General features: G+C 37.3%; 1 protein-coding gene across 2 annotated transcripts; it reads left to right on the plus strand.

The window, feature by feature from the left end:
* Positions 1-400: 400 nt before the first annotated feature.
* RAP2C (RAP2C, member of RAS oncogene family) lies at positions 401-15,462 on the plus strand. 2 transcript variants are annotated; one of them, XM_054729864.1, is made up of 4 exons: positions 401-449; positions 893-1,672; positions 4,109-4,421; positions 12,949-15,462. In XM_054729864.1, the coding sequence occupies exons 2-3, from the start codon at positions 1,400-1,402 to the stop codon at positions 4,385-4,387; spliced, it is 552 nt and encodes a 183-aa protein (XP_054585839.1). In that variant the 5' UTR covers positions 401-449; positions 893-1,399; the 3' UTR covers positions 4,388-4,421; positions 12,949-15,462. The 2 variants fall into 2 exon arrangements, with proteins under 2 accessions (XP_054585839.1, XP_008152097.1); XM_008153875.3 differs by lacking the exon at positions 401-449 and adding an exon at positions 597-770.
* The last annotated feature ends 5,153 nt before the right edge of the window (positions 15,463-20,615 follow it).

Genomic DNA, 20,615 nt, shown 5'->3' on the forward strand with positions numbered 1-20,615 from the left:
ACACCACATAGGGAATCAGAGCAATAGTGAAGTCTGGGGGTAATTTGCATGCATTTCTTAGAAAAAAAACCACTATCATTTGAAAGAAATACCAGCAAAGAGAGTAAACTTTCTTGGCTGTTTTATTTTCCTCGCGACTTCTAGTCCAGGGATGTTTGGCGTTCTCCGGTCGTTAGATAATTATTGGCTGTCCGGCACAGGCCAAGGAGCTCATCAAGTACTCAGGCGGAGCTGAGGGCAGCTGAGACAAGGAGGGGCTTCAATGGCTTTGGGGTGGAACTGTCAGCAGCAGCAGAATCAGCAGCAGCTGCGGGCTGGCGCAGAAAGGAAGGGCGCTGGAGGTCCTCTGAGAGGCCCTCTGCCAAGGCCACAGCGCGGACCAGAAACAGTCGTCAGCCGTCTAGCTCAGCAGGGCGCGGCCGGAGCTCCAAGGGCCTCACTCTGAAGAGGTGGGACTTTCCCCACCGGAAGTGATCCGGTCCAGTCTCTGGGAACTGGGGCACCTCAAGCTAGTGTGTCAGGGAAACCCTTCCGGGTGTGTGCTGGGGGTGGGGGGTGGGGGGTGGGGGGTGGGGGGGGTGGGTGAGGAAAAAAAAAAGAGGTGGGTTTGCCTGGAGTCTCTGTGGGCCGTCGCCTCCAGGACGGCACCCGCCCCTCTCCCCTCTGCGAATAGCAGCGCTGGGGCGGCGGTGATACTGAGGAGCCGGCCCGTAGCCATGGCCTTGGCTTGATAGAGCCTCCCGGGCGGCCGGGCGGGTGCAGACTGTAGGGTAAGCGGCGAAGGCTGCGTTGGCCGAGACAGCCAGTCGGGGGATGGGGGGTGCTGGGGGAGCCTGCTGGTTTGGGGCGGAGAGGTCAGGCGGGTAACGTGCACCCCTTTCTCCCATCCCAGGCCGGACAACGCCCGCGGGAGCTGCGGCCCTGAGACCCGCCCGGCGGCAGGGAAGGGAGCGGAGCCCACAGGCCTGGGCCAGCTTAACAGCGAGAGCAGGAAGCGGGGTCCCTGGGCCCCTTTGTGTGAAGGGCGGGGGAGGGGTGGGGGCAGCCCGTGGCTGCGGGCTCCTCCGTCACTCGCCTGCCCGCCTGGGCGCCAGATCTGCGGCCTCCAGCCCTCGCCTCGAGGGGCGCGTTTCTTCTCCCCACCCTTGCTGGGCTTCTCCTGGAGCGCCCTCCTCCCCACGCCCCCTGTTTACCATCTCATCCCCACCCACCCCGACACTTCGCTCTTTCCCCTCCCCCGCCTTTAACTTCCTCTTCTTTCCCCTTTGGGCCCTCCGCTTCTCTGCACTCTCCTCCCCAGTTCGCAGATTTCCGCCCATCTTCCGCCTCCCCAGTCGTACCGCAGCTAGCGGGGCGTTATTTTTCCTCCCTCGTGTAGGAGTGGGTGAAGGGGAGACTCATGAGGGAATACAAGGTAGTGGTGTTAGGGAGCGGAGGGGTTGGCAAATCTGCCCTGACTGTGCAGTTTGTCACTGGGACTTTCATTGAGAAATATGACCCCACCATTGAAGATTTCTACCGCAAAGAGATCGAAGTGGACTCTTCCCCGTCCGTGCTGGAAATTCTGGACACCGCAGGAACTGAGCAGTTTGCCTCCATGAGAGATCTCTACATCAAAAACGGTCAAGGTTTCATCCTGGTTTATAGTCTCGTGAATCAACAGTCTTTTCAGGTAACCAAACCAAGTTTTGTAATTTGTTAAAAGGGGGTGTGGTAATCCTACTTTTACTTCTGGTTTGCTTGAGCCGTGCGTTAATGACTATGTTTTGCTTTTGAAAGTTAGACATGGCGCATTTTTGAGGTTACCCCTGGCATGAAAAAGTATTGGGTTGTTTCTATAGAGAGTAGTAAAATAACAACTGTCAACAAATATTTTAAACTTTTTTTTAAGCAAAAGAAAAGTGAAAAATGTCATTCCGTGTGTATTTAGTTTGGAATATAACTTTATGAAGTTGCTTGTTCAATTCAACAAGTATTGATTAGTATACTCAACAAAACATTAACAAATAATCTCGGGTAAATACATCAATTTGGAAGGAAAATTATTTGGAGTCTAATATCTGTTGCATATATAATTGCTTTGTGATTGTTTTCCCCCACCCCTTCTCTGTGCTCACCCAAGTTTCTCAACCGGATTCATAAATCTTGGTGCTGCAAGATGAACTCGAGACCTGCCTTCTAGGCATTTTACTTACTTGGGGCATGTGAAGGAAAAGTTACTAATTGCAAATGTAGAATGCTCCTCCTTTTCTCCAGTTATCCAAATTGTTTCTGATAACACTGACTATATTTATCAAAAGTACAGGGATCTGGGAACATTGAACAAATGCAGATTTATAATCCTGCCTGGGTGGCCAAACTGGAGATGATCCAGTTTCCTCGGAAAATCTGCCCTGTCCTCCATTAGGAGACAGACTGAAGGTTTAACATTATTTTAAGAGATGCAATAAATGTTGCTATTTATTCCTTGAAAATAACCTCATATTGACCCATTATATTGACCTCCATTGATTTAGGAAATTGATATTTTTCTACATTTAATGGTATTCAGTTAATGCTGCTTACTTAAGAGACATTAAGTAGTTTAGTCAAGGTAATGTGCTAATTCCACTTTTCTTAGTATTTTGAAGTACTATAGTGAGCTTTTTCAGTAACCAGATATAGCACTTAAGGATTTTTTCTTTTAAAGATAATAATTCTGGGTGAATGAATAAAAGTTATATTGACCAAACTCAAGTTCATCTTATGTAGGCTTAAATTCCAAAGCAAGAATATCATAACAGCATTTCCCCCCCAGAAGTACTAAAGGTGCTATTTGGCAGGCATTTTCTTTCTGAAGGACCTTGGGAAATTTGTTATTCTATTAGCTGACTCTCTTGAGGCTGGGAGTCTTTTGAAGGGTTTTTTCATAAGATTTCAATTATATCTACTTCTGTTCTAGCCATGAATACGGAGTGAAAAATCTGCCATTGTTTCAACAGAGACTTAAACTCTTTTAAACCCAAATGCCATAAATTTGGATTCTCAGCTGAACTTGGGTTTCCATGCAGATGCAGGGGAAAAGAAACTTAACCTAGAAGATTGAATTGATACATGATCATATAAAATTGTTGCAAATATCACATAACTATGTTTTTGTAAATTTTCACAGCCCCCTCTTTTTTCTTCATCCTACCTGTGAATATTCTGTTTACTGTAACTATTTAAATTAATCACATATTTATATTTGAGTTAAAACTTTTAAGTTATGAAAAATAAAAAAAGTGTAATGTTAGTATAAAATCTATGATATTGTCTTTAATCAATACCTCCCCTCCAAGTTGATGCTACTGGAGAATTGCTAAAGCTCTTATCTTTTGTGATTAGTTGTAACTACTTAGAAAAAATAATACACTTGGGGGGGAAATTCGAATTGTAAACCCGAATATAGGCAAAGAAAAGTATGACTTTTTCCCACCCAGACTCTCACCTGCCTGTCCATCCCAGGAGCTGCTCATTGTTAAAATAGTTTCCATTATATTTAACATATTTTAAGGTATTTAATTTTACTGAGATAAAAATATACCATTAAATTTAAAATGAAACATATAAGTGCAGGAATCTATTTTTAACTTTCTTCTAGGCATGACACAGTGTTTTTGTTTCCACCTTAAACGCTTTTCTCTCAAGTGCTCTTACTAAATGGCTAGGAATGCATAGATGCTACAATCCTGTGCTAGGATATCAAGTGTTAGGAGGAGTGATGACAAGCTGGCAGGTTTAAGGAGATGGGCAAACACCTTTATGTATGAATGGATTCATCATATTTGGGAACTTTTTAAATCATTATAGACTGTGGGAAAGAAGTGATTAAATGAATCCTAAAGTTAGTGTGTAACCAACATTTTATATTCTTGACAGAAATCCAGCAGGTAGAGTCTGTGGAAATAATCTAGTTCCAACTTTACTGTAGAAAATGACATTTTCTCTATTTGGGTGTGTGGTTTTATTTTGGATTCAGCTTTCTTTACTCACCGAGGTGTGAGCTCTTAGGAGATTGCAATACTTCTGTTTTGGTTATGCAAACAGCATAATTTTTTTTTCTTCCTTCTTGTGATTGTTTGAATAGGATATCAAGCCAATGAGAGATCAGATTGTCAGAGTGAAGAGATATGAAAAAGTCCCACTAATCCTAGTAGGAAATAAAGTGGATCTGGAACCAGAAAGAGAGGTTATGTCTTCAGAAGGCAGAGCCCTGGCTCAAGAATGGGGCTGTCCTTTCATGGAGACATCGGCAAAAAGTAAATCAATGGTGGATGAACTTTTTGCTGAGATCGTCAGGCAAATGAACTATTCATCCCTGCCCGAGAAGCAAGATCAGTGTTGTACAACTTGTGTTGTCCAGTAAAAAAGATAACCTCAATCATGGCCATACCGAGCAGGTTAGTCGTTGATGAAATCTTATGAACCAGAGAACGTTTTGTTTTTGATCGTATATAACAAAGCCAGTTAATATTAAGACACATTGTGCTACCTTAAATTTCTTTATTTTTAAAGTAACATTTCCCTTTGCACAAAATAGTCAACATTCAATGCTGAATGCCTGAAAAATACAGATAATGGAAACAAAGGTAAGAAATTGCTTGTATTTCCATCAGAGGATTTATTTTTTCAAGTGAGTTACTGTTCTCTTTCTGCTTGATTGATAGCATTCCTATGGGGTGGGGTGAGTTAAAGGATAATACACCTTTTCAGTGTTTTGGTGATTTAGCATCCAGAATGCACAAGAGAGCATCCGGTAATAATTTCAGAAGATGATTAGTTTTGTTCTCTATACTTTTTATGCTTGACTAGAGAGCTGCTATAATTGAAATAATCAATTTACTAATCACCCAAATGCTTGATTTAACAGAATGATTATTTAATCAGGTTCATCTTCTGTACCTGGCACTTGAGGGACTTAAGTTACTTCTGATAATAACAAATTATAGTGCCACAGTGTACCTTGACTTCATCATGAATATATAGTTTAAATGAGAATCTGGCAAAATCATCTGTGATGTGTTAGAAGGAACAGTTCTAAGCCTAGGGAATGTTCTTACTCATTTTAATAAATAACAAACAATAAAATAATAACAAAACCTTGAAACTTTTCATTGAGTTAAATAATGACTTAAAATTTTTTCAAATGAATGAGTTTTTGGAAAAGTTGATATACACTGAGTGGCCAGATTATTCTGTTCTCTGAACGTATAATAATCTGGCCACTCTGTGTGTGTGTGTGTGTGTGTGTGTGTGTGTGTGTGTGTGTGTGTGTATATATATATATATATATATATATATATATATATATATATATTAGAGGCCCAGTGCATGAATTTGTGTATGGGTGGGGTCTGGCCAGCCTGGCCAGGGGGAGGGGACATGGGCGGTTGGCCCACCTGCCTGCTGGTCGAACTCCTGGTCGAGGGGACAATTTGCATATTAGCCTTTTATTATATAGGATATACACTGAGTGGCCAGATTATTATGCGTTCAGAGATCATAATAATCTGGCCACTCAGTGTATAATACTTATTGAGCATTTAAAATTAGATTATTTATTCATATCATGATTTTTAAATCTAGACAAAAAATGGGCAAATAAACTCAGTGACATTTAGATAATGAGATAAAACAACCAATAGTCTGGATGACTGAGAAATCACAGCAAATGCCAGACTAGCCCGACAACATTAGGAATAGAATTGATTATTTTGAGCCAAGACTGACCTCAAGTCTAGAAGGCAATGCTACAAATGGCAACAGGCATTTCACATCACAGTGATGATTTCTAATCAAAGGTCTGGCTTCATGTACTCCCTGGACAAAAGACTAACTAACGGTCCCTAACTCATCTTTTCAGACAAAAGTTACTGTCAGCTAGTATCATCTTTGAAAAGGAAGGATGACAACAGTGTTTTATTCAAAAGGATTTCACTCATCAACTTTCCAGCATACCAGAATTTGATGGAAACTCATTTATTTTCTTATACCTAGCCACATCTGTTACCTTATAAAATCACTATTCAGACTATAGTCCAGCATGTTTTACTGATAGTGTTGCACTTACAGAATAGTCTTGAGGAAGTAACAAGTGTATATAGGTGATTGAGACTCATGTTCTTGTTTCTATAATCTTTCGTCTTAAACTGTAAGCCAGCTTCAAGTTTGAACAAGTTCTGTATAGTGATTATATCTTCACCAGTATGCTCTATTTCTCTACCTGACACTTTTAACTGAGCAAATGACAAAAACGTACATGTTTTAGTTTTATCATTAAAAAAAAAAATCAACCAGTCCTCAAAAATATTCCCAATTTTCTTTCTACCATTATTATAGACAGCTATAGAAAGTAAACAGAATAAAATTGGTCTCAGTCAAATCAGCAAATGGGCAATTTCTAAAGCGATTTTTAAGTCTTATTGTGGATTATTTCTGAGTTTATTTTAGTTTATTATTAGTTTTTAAGTGAAAGCAAAGTTTATTGAGAGATAAAAAGACTCCCTTTAGCAGGGAGGGGACCCAAATAGGTTTCCTGAGTTTATTTTATTTTGTAACTTTTGTGACCAAATTACTTTTAATTCATTTGGTTACCTACAGGAATGATTAAATATCTTTTTTATATTTCAAGCCAAGTCTGTTTACATATTTTGTTAACTAATATACAAAAAATCGAAAATATTAATACCAATAATTGCTCATTTTTTTTATAATGGGTCAAGTTGCCTGTGTAGTTTTTTGTTTGGTTTTCATTTTTGCAAGCAGAATACACTATTGAAAGAGTGAACCATGAAATAAAATATCTAATCAGCTGATTTCTGAAAATATTAAAGGGAATCCCTGATCAAGATCTTTTAGAACAAAGCACATTATATGTAATTTTTCATATTCCCTCAAATAAGATTGAACTGATGTGTATTGAAATCTGTAATCTGAGGTCCAGAAAATTTGTGGTTGTACCTCTTGCTCACTGTTTACCTAAAAAAATTCTGAATCCTGTAGCTTGAGTCATGAAACTCTGAAGTCTGTCAGTCCCAAATCTAGATTGAATAACCAACGTTGACAAATAAAGATGATTTGAGAAATGCTGTCTTTAATATTAAGAAGAGTACCTTTGTCCAAGTTAGAAATAGTAAGACTCGAGTAAGTCAGAAGTACGTGATGGTTGAAAGGGAAAAATTAATGCTCTATGAATTGCTTCTGAAAATTCCTCACATTTATTTCTTACCACCTTTCAGTTTGGGTCACCACTCTCTTGCCCAACACCTGTTTATCTGCATGGCTCCTAGGATTGTTTCCTTACCTTTCAACCTCCCACTGGCAGTAATCTTAGTGTAAGTTTGGATTCAGAGCCAGATTCTTTATGTACTGCTTTCATGGCTGGTTTCCTTACTGACCCAAGGAGCCTGCCATCAAGTGCACTGAAGGACTTCTTTTACTGTGCAGCAGCATTGTAATAGAAACCCAGGTCAGTGTTGCGGCCTGTTTCACTTTTACCAACTACATCAGAGAAGCTTTTACTAGCTCCTATGTGTTGGTGTGAATAATTGATAGATGGCTATTTTGGTGTATATATACTGTTGTTGAGAATGTTGGGTGTTTTGTTAATCTCATAATGATATAAAAGAATTAAATTATAGTACTGGGGGGATCAGGAAAAGGGGAGATGACATCCATTTCGAGCTGGTTTCTCAACATTCTGGGATTTTTGTTGCAGTGGGTGTAGGATGTTTAGCAGCATCCCTGAATTAGATGCCAGTAGCATCCCCCCACCCCCAAGTTGTGACAAGCAGGAATATCTCCAGACATGGGCAAATGTCTCCTAGGGGGGCAAAATTCCCACTGGCTACGAACCACTGATTTAGATGAATTGGGGAGCAGTAGCATTTGAGCCAGGCCTTAAAGAATAGGGGGGCAATGAAGGGAAAATGGGGGGACATCTGTAATACTCTCAACAACAATATTTTTTAAAAGAATAGGTAGGGTATGAGTGGATGGGCAATGGATAGAGGTGATTCCAAACAGAGGGAATGCCAAAAAGGAGTAAAATAATATCCTAAAATATTCTGTTGATTTCCTGAAAGAAAGGTGGAAAGTGCAGTAAAGTTATCCCTTAAATGTGACAATTTGGTAAATACCCTTTTGGCAAATAGACTCTTTTAAAAGATTAGTTTTCAAGGATTCCTATATCCCAGTCCACTCAGTGTGTGTGTGTGTGTGTGTGTGTGTGTGTGTGTGTGTGTGTGTGTGTGTATTAGAGGCCCGGTGCATGAATTCGTGCATGGTTGGGGTCTGGCCAGCCTGGCCGGGGGAGGGGACATGGGGGACATGGGCGGTTGGCCCACCTGCCTGCTGGTCAAACTCCTGGTCAAGGGGACAATTTGCATATTAGCCTCTTATTATATAGGATATACACTGAGTGGCCAGATTATTATGCGTTCAGAGATCATAATAATCTGGCCACTCAGTGTAGTTTGAAGATCTCCTGCAAAATTTGATCTTATTTTCTCCATGTATTATGGAAAGGGTTCTCCCAAAGAGATAAATGGTGCATAAGAGTACCAAACGCCAGGAATCAAACTGAAAGAACAAAGATCATTATTTATGTCAGCCTCAGTTCATTATATATGTCATCCCGAAGAAAAAAGGAGATTCTTAATTCAAGACTAGCACATCATTTCACATGGCAGCAGAATGCCTGGGATGTTAACAAAAGCTCCTGAAAGGCTGAACAATTTATTAATGTCATTTTAGTCTAGCTGGCCTTACTATTTCTAAAAACAGTGGAATTGATTAGTATTTTAATTTTTTTAAATAAATGTGTGGAATCAATTGTTTCTATTATTTTTTTCATCTTTTAATTAGATATGATATTCTGGGGAGTTAGCATTTGTGAGGAGAAAACATGAAAATTAAATCACATTGTATATTTTAAAGTGCTGGCATTTTCATATCCAAGTTAAATATTAATCATACCAGTAAAACACTGGGGCGGAATTCTGTTGCAGAAGTTACAGTTTAGATAGATACTCCCCCCACCCAGCCCTATTTTGCACATCACTTTGAGCGGGGAAAGTAGCTTATTTTAAGCTCATTTGTCATCCAGTTCAAAATGAGCCTGTGGCATGGTGGCTCTGAATGGAGGAGAAAGCATGCTTTAGTGGTAATGTGTACCATAAAGACCTGCAATGGCCCTAGGGTAGAAGGGGAGAACAGAGTTGCCTTGTCCTTTCTGCCCTACTAATTCTCTCAGACCTTTACTAACCCCTACAAGGTTCATGGTTTGTGACTGTTCAGAGTGAATAGGTGCTTAGTTAGACCTGCTTTGGGTGTTGAAGTGTCTGGTGATTAGAATGACTCTTTTTTTAAAATATCTGTTCCCTCTTTAATTGCTTCCTTTAACCTCAAGATTAGGCTTTTATTGCAGAATGAAATGCATGGGAGCCATTCAGTTTTACTTCATTACCTCTGTGGCTTAGAATGAACTATCAGTAGAATTAAGAAAAATTGCATCATGGAGTTGGAGAATTGCCACTGAGGAAGTATTCTAGCCATACTACAGGAAGGATTCCCCTCGTGGGATTTTTTCTCAGTATAATTATAAAATCCAGAAGATAATATTATTAAGAAAAACTTATCCTATCAAAAACATACCCCAAAATTCTTTTGATTAATCACAGTCTTAGGAATATTGGATACAGTAAAAGCAATTTAGAGTCGAGGGGAGCAGTGCCCTCCTTACCTGGTCTAATTCAAAGTTAGCAGCTAGGATCAAATCATTGGGCTCACACTGCTACTGCTTATTATCAGTGGACATGGTCATACTATCTGAGATATCAGAATTGAACTCATCATAATTTAAACTTAAAGATATTTTATTTTAGGTCAAGACATAAGAAAAATTGCTTATCCCTTCTCTTCTACCCTGGGTTCACATAAACTATCGGAGTGCATGTTCTCCTTAAAGCAATGTTCCATTTTCATTCAAGGATTCTGTTCCATAGTTCAGCTTTTGCTCTCTGTGTTTAATGGGTAACTGGTGAGCACTTTTAATTACAGAGTCCTCCCACTCCACCCCCAATAAGCTTTAAGATTATTATGCAAATTAGGATAAACAAACAAGATTATTTAACATAAACATAGCTTCTATCAACGGAATTCCAGCCTAGTGTTTTGCCAATATAATCAATATTTATCTTGAATATGAAAATGCAGAGTAAAAAATGTGAAGGGTAATTTAGTTTTTAATTTTTTTGTTAAATCCCCAGAATATCATATGTCTAAAATGAAAAAAACTTAAAATCAATTATGATTTCATATTTATATTTGCTAAAAATAATGCCAACAAATACCATTATATTTAGAAATTGTAAGTGCAGCTCACCTAAAAAATCACTCATAAACTGTTAAGCCTTTCAGGAGCCCTTGTTAAAATCTCAGGCATTCTGCTGTCACGTGAAATGATGTGCTAGTCTTGAATCAAGAATCTCCCTTTTTCTTCATGCTGACATAAATAATGGTCTTTGTTCTTTCAGTTCTGTGTTTGGTACTCTCATGTACCAATTTATCCCACTTAGGAGACCCTGTTTCATAATTTCCTGAATAAAAAGTTTGGCCTGTTGTTTGGGATTTTTCTTTGGCTCTTCCATAACAAAATCTAATTAGAAAGAAGTGTAAACAGTTACAAAAGAGTTTGAACAGAGGCTTCCAGAGTTAAGATTTGTTGGGTTTCTTGCTGGAAACTTGAGAGTGAGGACGAGGATCACTTGTGTTCTATCTTACAAGAAGCAAGTTATACTTTTGCAATGTGTCTGCAATATCCTTGGAATTAAAAAGTATGAGTTTGACCAACTGCCTATAAAGCTTCTAGAATGCTTTTTAAATGAATGAGAGTTGTTAGTACAGTGAAAATTTTGCTGTCACAGTGAGAAGCAATAACATTTGTATTTTACATTTTATGAAATTCTAATCTGAGACTGTCCTTTATGCTTAATATAAGTTTTTGCTTTTTCAAGATTTATTACTCCATAGAATTAAAATTTATTACCCTCTTGAAAGTAGCTGTAATTAATAATCTGTTTATTTAAAGGTATGCCTCCTATTAAGATTGTCAAGTATGACCCAGAATTTATCTGTCTCTTAAGTTCACTGGAGTATTGTCATCCTGTGGAATATTGATGGAGCAAATGTTAACCAGGTTTTTAGAGGGTGGGAAATAATGCATATATCACATTTTATTTCATGTACATCATGGTTAATAAGCTGGTTTGTATTCTTAGGGTTTATTTTGGCTAGAAATAATCACTATTTCCTCAATCTGATTTCAGAGAATGCCTGAATTATTAAATTATCACATAATACAAGTTTTCACAGATATAATCATATTTGAAAATCCAAAATATTTATAATTATTTAATTTGAAAAATGTGGATTAAAATTTATAGCAAACTTACTAATACAAATTAATTGAGCAAAGTTTACTGTGGATTATGGAAACAACTTCCCAGAGAATTGCATGTATGACATATTGTTGTGTTCAAATAGGTATGAAAATTTAAATGAGGGTAAAAAAATGAAATAGTCTTTAGTCTGGGTATCAAAGATATAATCCTGATTTTGTAGAAATTTGTAACAGTTGAGAAATTAAAAACTACCTTATATTTCACATATAAGGTATTATGATATTTACCAAACGTCTGGTGAAAGAATTTTACCCTTATTTTAATAATGAGGAAACTGAACTTGCCCAAACTTAAATAACCAGTGTTCCAATTAACAATTTCCTTTAATGCGAAAATTTTTTAAATTTATTGGAAAAATGTTTTTATAATAATTTCTAGAGACAAACTTTTGCCTATTTTTCCTAATGTGTTTAGGTGACAGAATTGCAACAATAATGAGCAGAGAGACATTTTTTAAAAGTAATTATTTTATGATATAGCTTCTAATAAAGAATTCTCTCAGGCTCTTTGAATACAAATAAAAGTACATCTGTCAAATGACATTGAAATTATGCATGTATAAACATTGGTAGAGCCCTTAGATTATCATAAATTGGTTTCACTTGGCAGTCTTTCATAGTTGCTATTCTGTTTGTTTCTGGCTTTATTTAACATTTTTTTACATTAGATATAAATGTAATTCTACTCTCCAAGAAGCTATTTAGTGACCTAACACAGTTACAGGACATTGTGTCTGAATAATAGACACCCCCTCTCTCTGATATTAATTTAGAAGGGCAGAAGTCTAACAATTGTAAGAGCAGAGACTGAGACATCCCAATCATAGAAGTTCCTGTGGTTGGGAGAATGTCCCAAAAAGGGCAAACCAGAGTAGAACGTATGAACTCCTGTCAGCAGCATATTTCAAGTCAGGGCACCTAGTAGGTGCTCAATAGCTAGACCCTGATGGTATTACATTTTCGTATTTTAAATTCTCAAAAAAATCAAAACCCCTAAATTTTGAGAAAGTTTTGTTCGCCTACTTATATTAACATGTAAGTAGTGTACATTTAATTCTAATACCATTTTCCATTAAAAATAAACATACCAAATTCAAAGTAGAAATAACATGTGCCACTTTTATACTGTAAGATCTTTCAAACCAGTAAGAGCATTTTTTATATTGTATGATGTATAATACAAGCATGAAATATAATAGTATTTAAAAAATAAACTAGGGTAGTTACATATATGTGCAGTATATTATATCCAATGCATCATTAGAGTGTTTCTACTTTTTATTGACTTTTATGGACCATGGAAAATTACTTTTTTACTTAAACTGATGGTGAACACAGTACAATTTGACCTTGAGATAGTTATTCTGATACCACTTCCATGTGTAAATAGATCTGTTGTCACTGTTCTCATTTTGAATGTTAATCTATGTTACTATATTTTTATGACATTTTTATCTTAATTGCAGATAAAACTCAGAGGAAATTTGCACAGATGCTGCTTTGGAGAACTTTACAACCTGGGTTGCAGAACTGAGCCTTGGTAAACCTGTCTCTATTACAGCATGTTGCCATACATCTAATTAAGTGCATAAGGTCTTTGGCTTCAAGATCCATTGACCTTAAATAGAAATGCTTAGCACGTTTACCATATGTTTAAAATCTATTCTTTACCAATCAGTCCTTTTGTAGCTTTCTAAGTTCTTATTGATGGCTAATATGCAAGAATTAATTTTTAATATTTTAATTGATTTCTTTAATCAGTTTCTCAACTTGTATTTATTAAATACTCAAACTCAGTATTACCTACTCAATGCCTTTTAAAAGAAAGTTATAATGGAGAAAAAAATTGAGCCTTAAACAAATGGTTACTTCTGTATATTACCTCGTACCAGTGCTTCATCCTATTTGTAAAATCTTTCTCCTTTAAATGGTTGGTTAATACTTTGAGACTTTGTTTACGTGTGGCAGTGTTGTAAAAAGAAACTAAATATCACATTTTCACCTGAATGGATGTAATATCCCTTTTCTTCAAGTGCAGTTTGTAATGTATTTTTGTAGTTAACATGTTCTGAAAGTCACAATTGCTATTTGAAATTGACTGTAGAGCATTTAGCTGAAGAGTTAAATATTTGATTCCATTAGGTTTTCACATGTGTTAATCTCATTTATAGCATCAAATTGCAGCAGTAACATTTTCCTTTCTGTTAAGATCTAAATTTAGTTATGACCTACTTAGCAATGCCTTTGAAAAGGGATATTGTATCCATGGTAAATTAATTGTATATCTAAACAGAGATAGCTCAGCTTTGCCTATCAGGCTTGTAATTGACATCTAATAGACTTCTGCACATGTAAAATTGAATTCAAGTAAAATCATATACACTTTCTAGTTCTTAATATTTGTCTTTACAAATAATAGTTTAAAGCAATATTGTTAAAGTTTTCTTGCACTATCACAATTGCTTTTTAGTTATTTTAAAGAAGCATGTTCGTAGTAGAGACGAAAATCTGTGTATCGGGAGGATAGCGCCAAGTCTCTGGGCTTTTTTTTTTTTTTTTCCAAATGTGCTTCTAATAGCCATTGCCTTCCATGTTGTTTACCTAATCAGCACATTTTGTCTGAATACTTGAACATTTTATCAATAACACAGGTATAGAAACAGAAAGAAAGGAAATTTATAAAGAATAATCTTTTGGTTCAGTTTTAACATCATGACAAATGCTTTTTCTAGCAATGATTTTAACATTTTGTAAGTTTGACAGTATTTTGGTTTTGGGTTTTTTATTTGATTTAGTTGTGTGCATTTAATTTGCAGAAGTTAATAACTGCAGCTCACCTACTGCACCAAAGTTCTTGATTTTAGGAGCCCAGCTTTAGTCATTTGAACATGCTTCTAAATAAAACAAAATTAAAAAAAACCAAAACTACACTTTTCATCTATAATAATAGCTCAATAACTTTGTCAAGGAAAGGTCTAATATATGCAGTGATGGTTTATGGAAGGGTGTGGCAATTTTAAGTTTATATTGTGTGTGACGTTCAAATAAAGTGATATCTACATTCATGTGATTTATTGGTCAGCATGACCATTAATTATTGCATAGAAATTGATTAAACTTTGATTTCCTTTTTTTAAATCGTGTTGCATTTGATTCCTGATCAAATTCCCTCAAAGTGAACCCTTGATCTTAAGTTTTAAATTTTATCTATCCTGAGATTATAAGGGTAGAGGCAAAACATTGTTTCTTATTTATTAACTGCTTGAAATGAATAAGTTTGCACTTTAATACCAAACTTAAAACCAAACACTCAAAGTTGGTTAAGTGATTGTGGTTCATCTTTATTAGCTGTGTGAAATCTAAAGGAATCAAATAATTCATGATGATTTAAATTTTCTGCAGATAGATTTTTTTATACAGTTTCTTTCCTATGGATAGTTTTTCTCACTCATTTCCCCTCTCTTTCTCCCTCTGACTCCCTCCCTTTCTCCCTTCCTCCCTCCCTATCTCTCTGTCACTAACCTCAGCAGCAAATTTAACTTGAATTCACTTAGGATCACAGGAATCAGGGGAAAGTGATTTAAAGGTGGTTTCTCCAGCACATTTTAAGAAAAGGGACCAAAAGTTATTTTAGCTTCCTTAATAGATTGCATGTCAAGTTGCTTATTAGGAAAATAAATTAATATTAAATGCAATATATGTCTTGTCTTTACTATGGCATCTGTTTAGGAGTTGTTCAAATCACTGCAGTAGGGCTCTGCAAATAAAATCATGTAGCCTATTATGGATCTAATGTACTGTAACTTTATCAATGAAAACTAAAAATCTCAAATAACAAGTACAAACATTGAACAATGACCTATAAAGATTTGTAAAAGTAAAATTTTTCCAATAGATTTCATTCTTGTCATTTTGTAAGACGACCCTGCAGTCCACCTGTTTGTAACTTTTTTAATAAAATAGACATATGTATTACTGAGGTTGATTTCTTGAATTATTTGCTGTATTGCTACTTGTTCTAGATTTGCTAGCTTATAAATCTCTCATAACTGAAAGTCATTACCTTTTATGAAAATGATAATGGGTATTACAGTACATGTTTAAACAAGTTAAATGTTCACTTGTGTCCTTAGTCACTATTCTGGCATATGTGGGGGAAATTGTTATATATCTTGAAATGTGTATTTAATCAATTGAATAACAAATAAATTAGAAATTATAAAAAAAATGGGTAAAACAATAATACATATAGAGAAAGTGGCCCCATGCATCTGTTGGCTGGGAATTATCCAAGTATAGGTAATTTCAGATGGTATTAAACAATATTATCAAATTTGAAATGCTTAATCAATTAAGAAAATTCAACATAATTAAGTTATCATTTTGTTTTATCCAGTAAGAAGTTTAATAATGCACTGCCATAACTCAATGATTTTAAATTGCTGAACTGAATAGCTGTTTTAACCTCTAAGTTTTTTAAACTCAATCTTTTTTTAAAAGTTGGACAGTTCTGTGTATCTGAATGTATATGAAATGGATTAATCTTTTTATAAAAATGTTCATGCTTATATATCTGTCTTATGATACATTGAAAGTATCTTATTATATTACCATTGATTACTGGTCCTTAGCTGGGCACCAAACACCCCATGTATACTTTTTTCTATAAATTTAAATTCTTTATTGTTTAAAGTATTACATATGTTTCCTTTTTCCCCTCATTGACCACTCTCCGGCCTCTCCCATCCCCCAACACAAGCCCTCATCCTCTTACTGTCTGTGTCCATTATCCCATGTATACTTTACTAGATGCTATCCTTGAAGTATTATATCCTTTTCTACAATGACATAGGCACTCATGATTTCAGGGCCCTCTCCCCTTTACACTGAAGGAGTAGTATACCTTCATTCAGCAATGTTAACATTTTTTTGGTGGAGTGGGAGTAAGGAGAGATTTATTGATTGAGAATGTGCCAACTGAGAAGACGGGAGAACTTGTGGTGCCTCAAATCCATTTTAAGAAAGTACAGTGTTCACATTTCTTTTATGTCAAGGGAAGGGGAAATGGGAGGGGCAAGAGGCGATTGACAATAGGCATCTGGCTGCCATCAGGGTCCAAGAAAGATTTGACACAGGATTCCTGCAAATCTTTGATAAATAATCATTATTTTTGTACATATCTTCTCAGGAGAGGCACCTTCTAGTTAAGGGGCTGGTTGTGTAAAACTGAAGCAAGCAGAATTCCTCTAATGATGAGCATATTTATATGCAAGACTGAGCAGAAGCCTGAAGGCCATGGGAACAACTCAGACAAACAGACGGAGTTACATAGGCCGGGCATTTCACTCTGTTATAATTACCCCCTTTTTGTTGTTCATTCCTTAATCTTGAGGGAAATCGGACAACTGGGTCCAGGTTCAATTAAGAGGGAGGGTTAGCTTTAAGATGGAGTCAGATTTGTATGCCCATTGTGCCCCTATTATCAGGCTCTTATTGTGCTCACCTCTTTCTCAATGGTCCCTGAGTAAAGTTAACATTTTTAGCCAAGTGAATAACAGAGAGAGGGGGTGAGAGGATTGAGTAGGGTAAGAGCTAGGGGATACTACCATGATGAGCCAAATCAGTGTTGAATATCAGTAGGGTACTCTGTCACAGCCAGGCAACCTTTATTTCTTTCCCTTCTCTACCCTCTTCCTGTTATTCTTATCCAGGGAGAAGATTCATCTAGTCTTCACACTCCTCCAGGATATAGCAGTTTGGGTTCAAGATCCAAGGTTGTAAGACTTTTTGCTGAGAAAAGGGACCATTTTCCAGATAGGCTCCTGATTCCAAATATATCTATCATTTAAACCTTGCTGCTATCTGACATTTTGGACTTCATTGTCCCCATTTTGTTGTTGATGAAACCAAGGCTCAGAAAAGTTATGACTTCAGATCATAAAGGCAAAGTCAAACAATTAAAATGTTGTCAAAAGTTCTTTCAGACAAGCTATAAAACAATTCATCATTGGGTATAGTCAAATAAGTGCTATTAAAATTATAAAACTCATGGAAACAAGAAGTAAAAAATAACTTTTAAATCACTATGATAGTCCATATGTAACAGAATACTATGGGTCTTATTTAAAAGTAATACATTTGTTATATTGCTAAGAGTTTGTATAAGACATAAGCTATTTTCATTATAACTATTTTTCTTTGGAAAGGCAATTGTCTTAAATCAGGATTTGGCAGCCTTTGGCCACTAGGCAGAATCCAGCCCAGTTAGTGCCAAAAAAACTTTAGCTAGATTTAGCAGCTGTATCCTGAATCTATTGCAGAGCTCAGCTGCACCCTTTTGCTACCTTAATGTATCATATTTGAATGGAGATCCAGAAGTGCAGCTGATCCCAGAGACATCCTTTGTCAGCAGTGACCTACTTCTGTGCTTATAAGCCATACTCTGTGTACAGGCCCAGGCTTCCGTATTCCCAAACCCAGTGGTCCTGCTATTATAATTCATGAGTTTTCCCCCATAGACTATGAGCTCCTTGAATGCAGGGCTTTGCCTAAGTCCTCTCTTCATACACAGTGTTTACTTTTAGTGCATTATAGGTGTTCAAAAATATTTTTTAAAAATTATAGTCACAGAATCAGTGTGGCAGATGGGTGTTCACTCTTCAGAGAATTCTAATTCAAACATTTCCTACGGTTCATTTTCATTTCTAGTACTTAGGTAACATGATAAAGACCTTTTCTCACCCATCTTCATCCTCTGCAGCACTAAGTTTGTTGGGGGTTTTTTTGAGGGGAGTGGGTTGCCCCTTGTTTGCTTGGGTTTCTGTTTGCTTATAATAGAAGTACTTGTTTCTAGACTCACTTCTAAGGAAAATGTATACTATAGAGAGTTGGTCCATGAGGGCATAATGTACATATGGATTGAAGGACCTTGAGTCTGAGATTAAATCCTCCAAGACTCTTGGGAGAAAAATACAATCAAGAAAGAGTATTTACTGTGCATGTCTGAATTTCCTTTCCCGTAGATTCCAAAGCTGACCCAAACCTATCCCAGCCTCATTCTTAGACAAGTCAGAGGAATGTTCATATTGGCTCCCAAAAGCCTCTCAAATATTTCCCCTTTAATGAGGCAATAATTCCTATGTTCCCTGCAAAACCTCAGGTGATTCCCCATCTATATCCCTGCAGTCATCCTCTCCATCTTTCCTTTAATCTTTGTCTCCATTCCCATAGTGTACCTACCAACTAACTTGTACCCCAATGTAACCAAACTTCTACCCTTCCCCTCCTTTTTTTCTGTATGAAGCTTAAGATAGTTTTATATGAGTAGTAAAGCTAATAGAGGTAAGATTTCTTACTTAGGTTCCCCCAGCCTGGAGACTTAATATCCAAGTCCTTTGACACCAATAGTTGGAGATGTTTTTAGGTTGGCCTTAAGCAAATTTAAGGTTATCCCCAAAATATCAGCCCTATGTATGTGCTTTAATATCTGTGATCTGTGCAGTCTGCCATATAACTGGAGACTTTCTGATGCCCCAGAAAGTCCTCCAGGAATTGGCTCCTGAGACTCTATAGTCTAGATACTTAAACTCATGCTGTAAGCTCTAGGAAATGTCCTGAAATTAGTATTTTGAAGCTCCTTCCAGCTACCCTAAAGCATAGGCGGGGGTGGGGCATGGGATGGGTGTGATGGAGAAAGGACTTAAGCCATGTTGAACTTTTCTTGGAGCTTGAAAGTGGATAGGTGTTAAATCTACAATTGAGAAATATCAAGATACCTGAGGGTGCTGACCCTTCAATGAATTCCAGTTTGGGGGTCATTGTTCCTCTGTTTAAGAGGTAGCACCAGGAAGCCCTAATACCAGTGGACACAGTTTTTGTGGTTTCCTAGAGTCCCTCTTTTGGACATTTCTATGGCTAGCCTTAGAAAAATCCCAAGATGAGGTGGAGACAATATGCTGTGCCTCAAGATAACTCTACAAGTGTTTTTGGTTCTTTGCTCAGGCCCCAAAATATACAGAATGGGAGGAGTGGATGTTTAAAAGGTAAACGCAAGGCTTTTATTACACTGCTTGGTTGCAAACTTAGTCCACAGCAGGTGCTTGAGTCCCACTCACTATGCGCTGGAGATTAAAGCCCTTGCTCTCTAACCCAAGAGAAGTCTGAGCTATAAGCTTTTCACTCTCCAGCTGGCTAAAAAGAATAGTTGCAATGACCTCAGAATGGAAACCTGGCCCAGAAAAGAGTGACTTCCCTTTATCAGTAAATAGTTCCTTGGTGAGAAAGATAACTATTCTAAACAAAAAAGGGACAAGACAGTCAGTGCCTTCATTTAACTCCATTTAACTGAACTTCTAAGTATGCACCAGGCACTGTATTATGAATTAAGTTTATAAGAGGAATGTGATATGGCCTTATCTTCTGGGGGAGCTTACATTCTTGTCTGGGAGACAACCTTGCAAGCAATAATTATGAAGCAGTGTGATGTATGCTCTAATATCAGCATGTACCAGATGCCAGGAAGCCCACGGAAGGAAAGAGATTTGTTCTCTGTAGGGTTCAAGAGAAGGTCAAAGGAAGTTACCTTGTGAGTTGATTCTTGATGGCTAAGAAGGAATTTGCACTCAGGGCATTTTAGATAGACTTTGGGGAAGGAGACAGAAGAGGTATGGACCCTGAATGTTCCTGGAAGGCTTGGAAGACCTTGAATTAGCAAGCGTAGCAAACCGCGTAGGCTGGACACAGAGTAGAAAGAGGAGATGGGGCATGAGGCTGGAGAGCAGCACAGGCTGCAATGTGAGGGTCTTGCATGCCATACTGAACATTAGAGGATTTTTCCTGGCAGGGATGGAGAGCTGCTGGCAGGTTGCAGCAGGAGAAGAGCAGAAATAGGTGATTTAGGAAAATACCAAAGTGGAGGATAAATTGGAGGGGATTTGCCTGAGGCTAGGAGACCTATTAGACCACAACAATTATATAAATGAGAAAGAGCCTTAATAGGGCAAAATTATGGTGATGAATTGGCCTCAAAATATGGACTCAAGTCACAAATATGATCATATCAAATTATTCTGCTCAAAATTTTCTCTTGACCCCCCAGGATCTATGGCATAAAGCAAGGACTTTCAGATTCTAA

Source organism: Eptesicus fuscus, chromosome 1 (genome assembly GCF_027574615.1).
Source record: "Eptesicus fuscus isolate TK198812 chromosome 1, DD_ASM_mEF_20220401, whole genome shotgun sequence".
Lineage (NCBI taxonomy): Eukaryota > Metazoa > Chordata > Mammalia > Chiroptera > Vespertilionidae > Eptesicus > Eptesicus fuscus.

Coding starts and splice junctions, on each gene's coding strand:
- RAP2C (XM_054729864.1), top strand. CDS start 1,400: ATGAGGGAATACAAGGTAGTGGTGTTAGGGAGCGGAGGGGTTGGCAAA. Junction 1,673..4,108: donor TGAATCAACAGTCTTTTCAG/GTAACCAAACCA, acceptor TTGTTTGAATAG/GATATCAAGCCAATGAGAGA.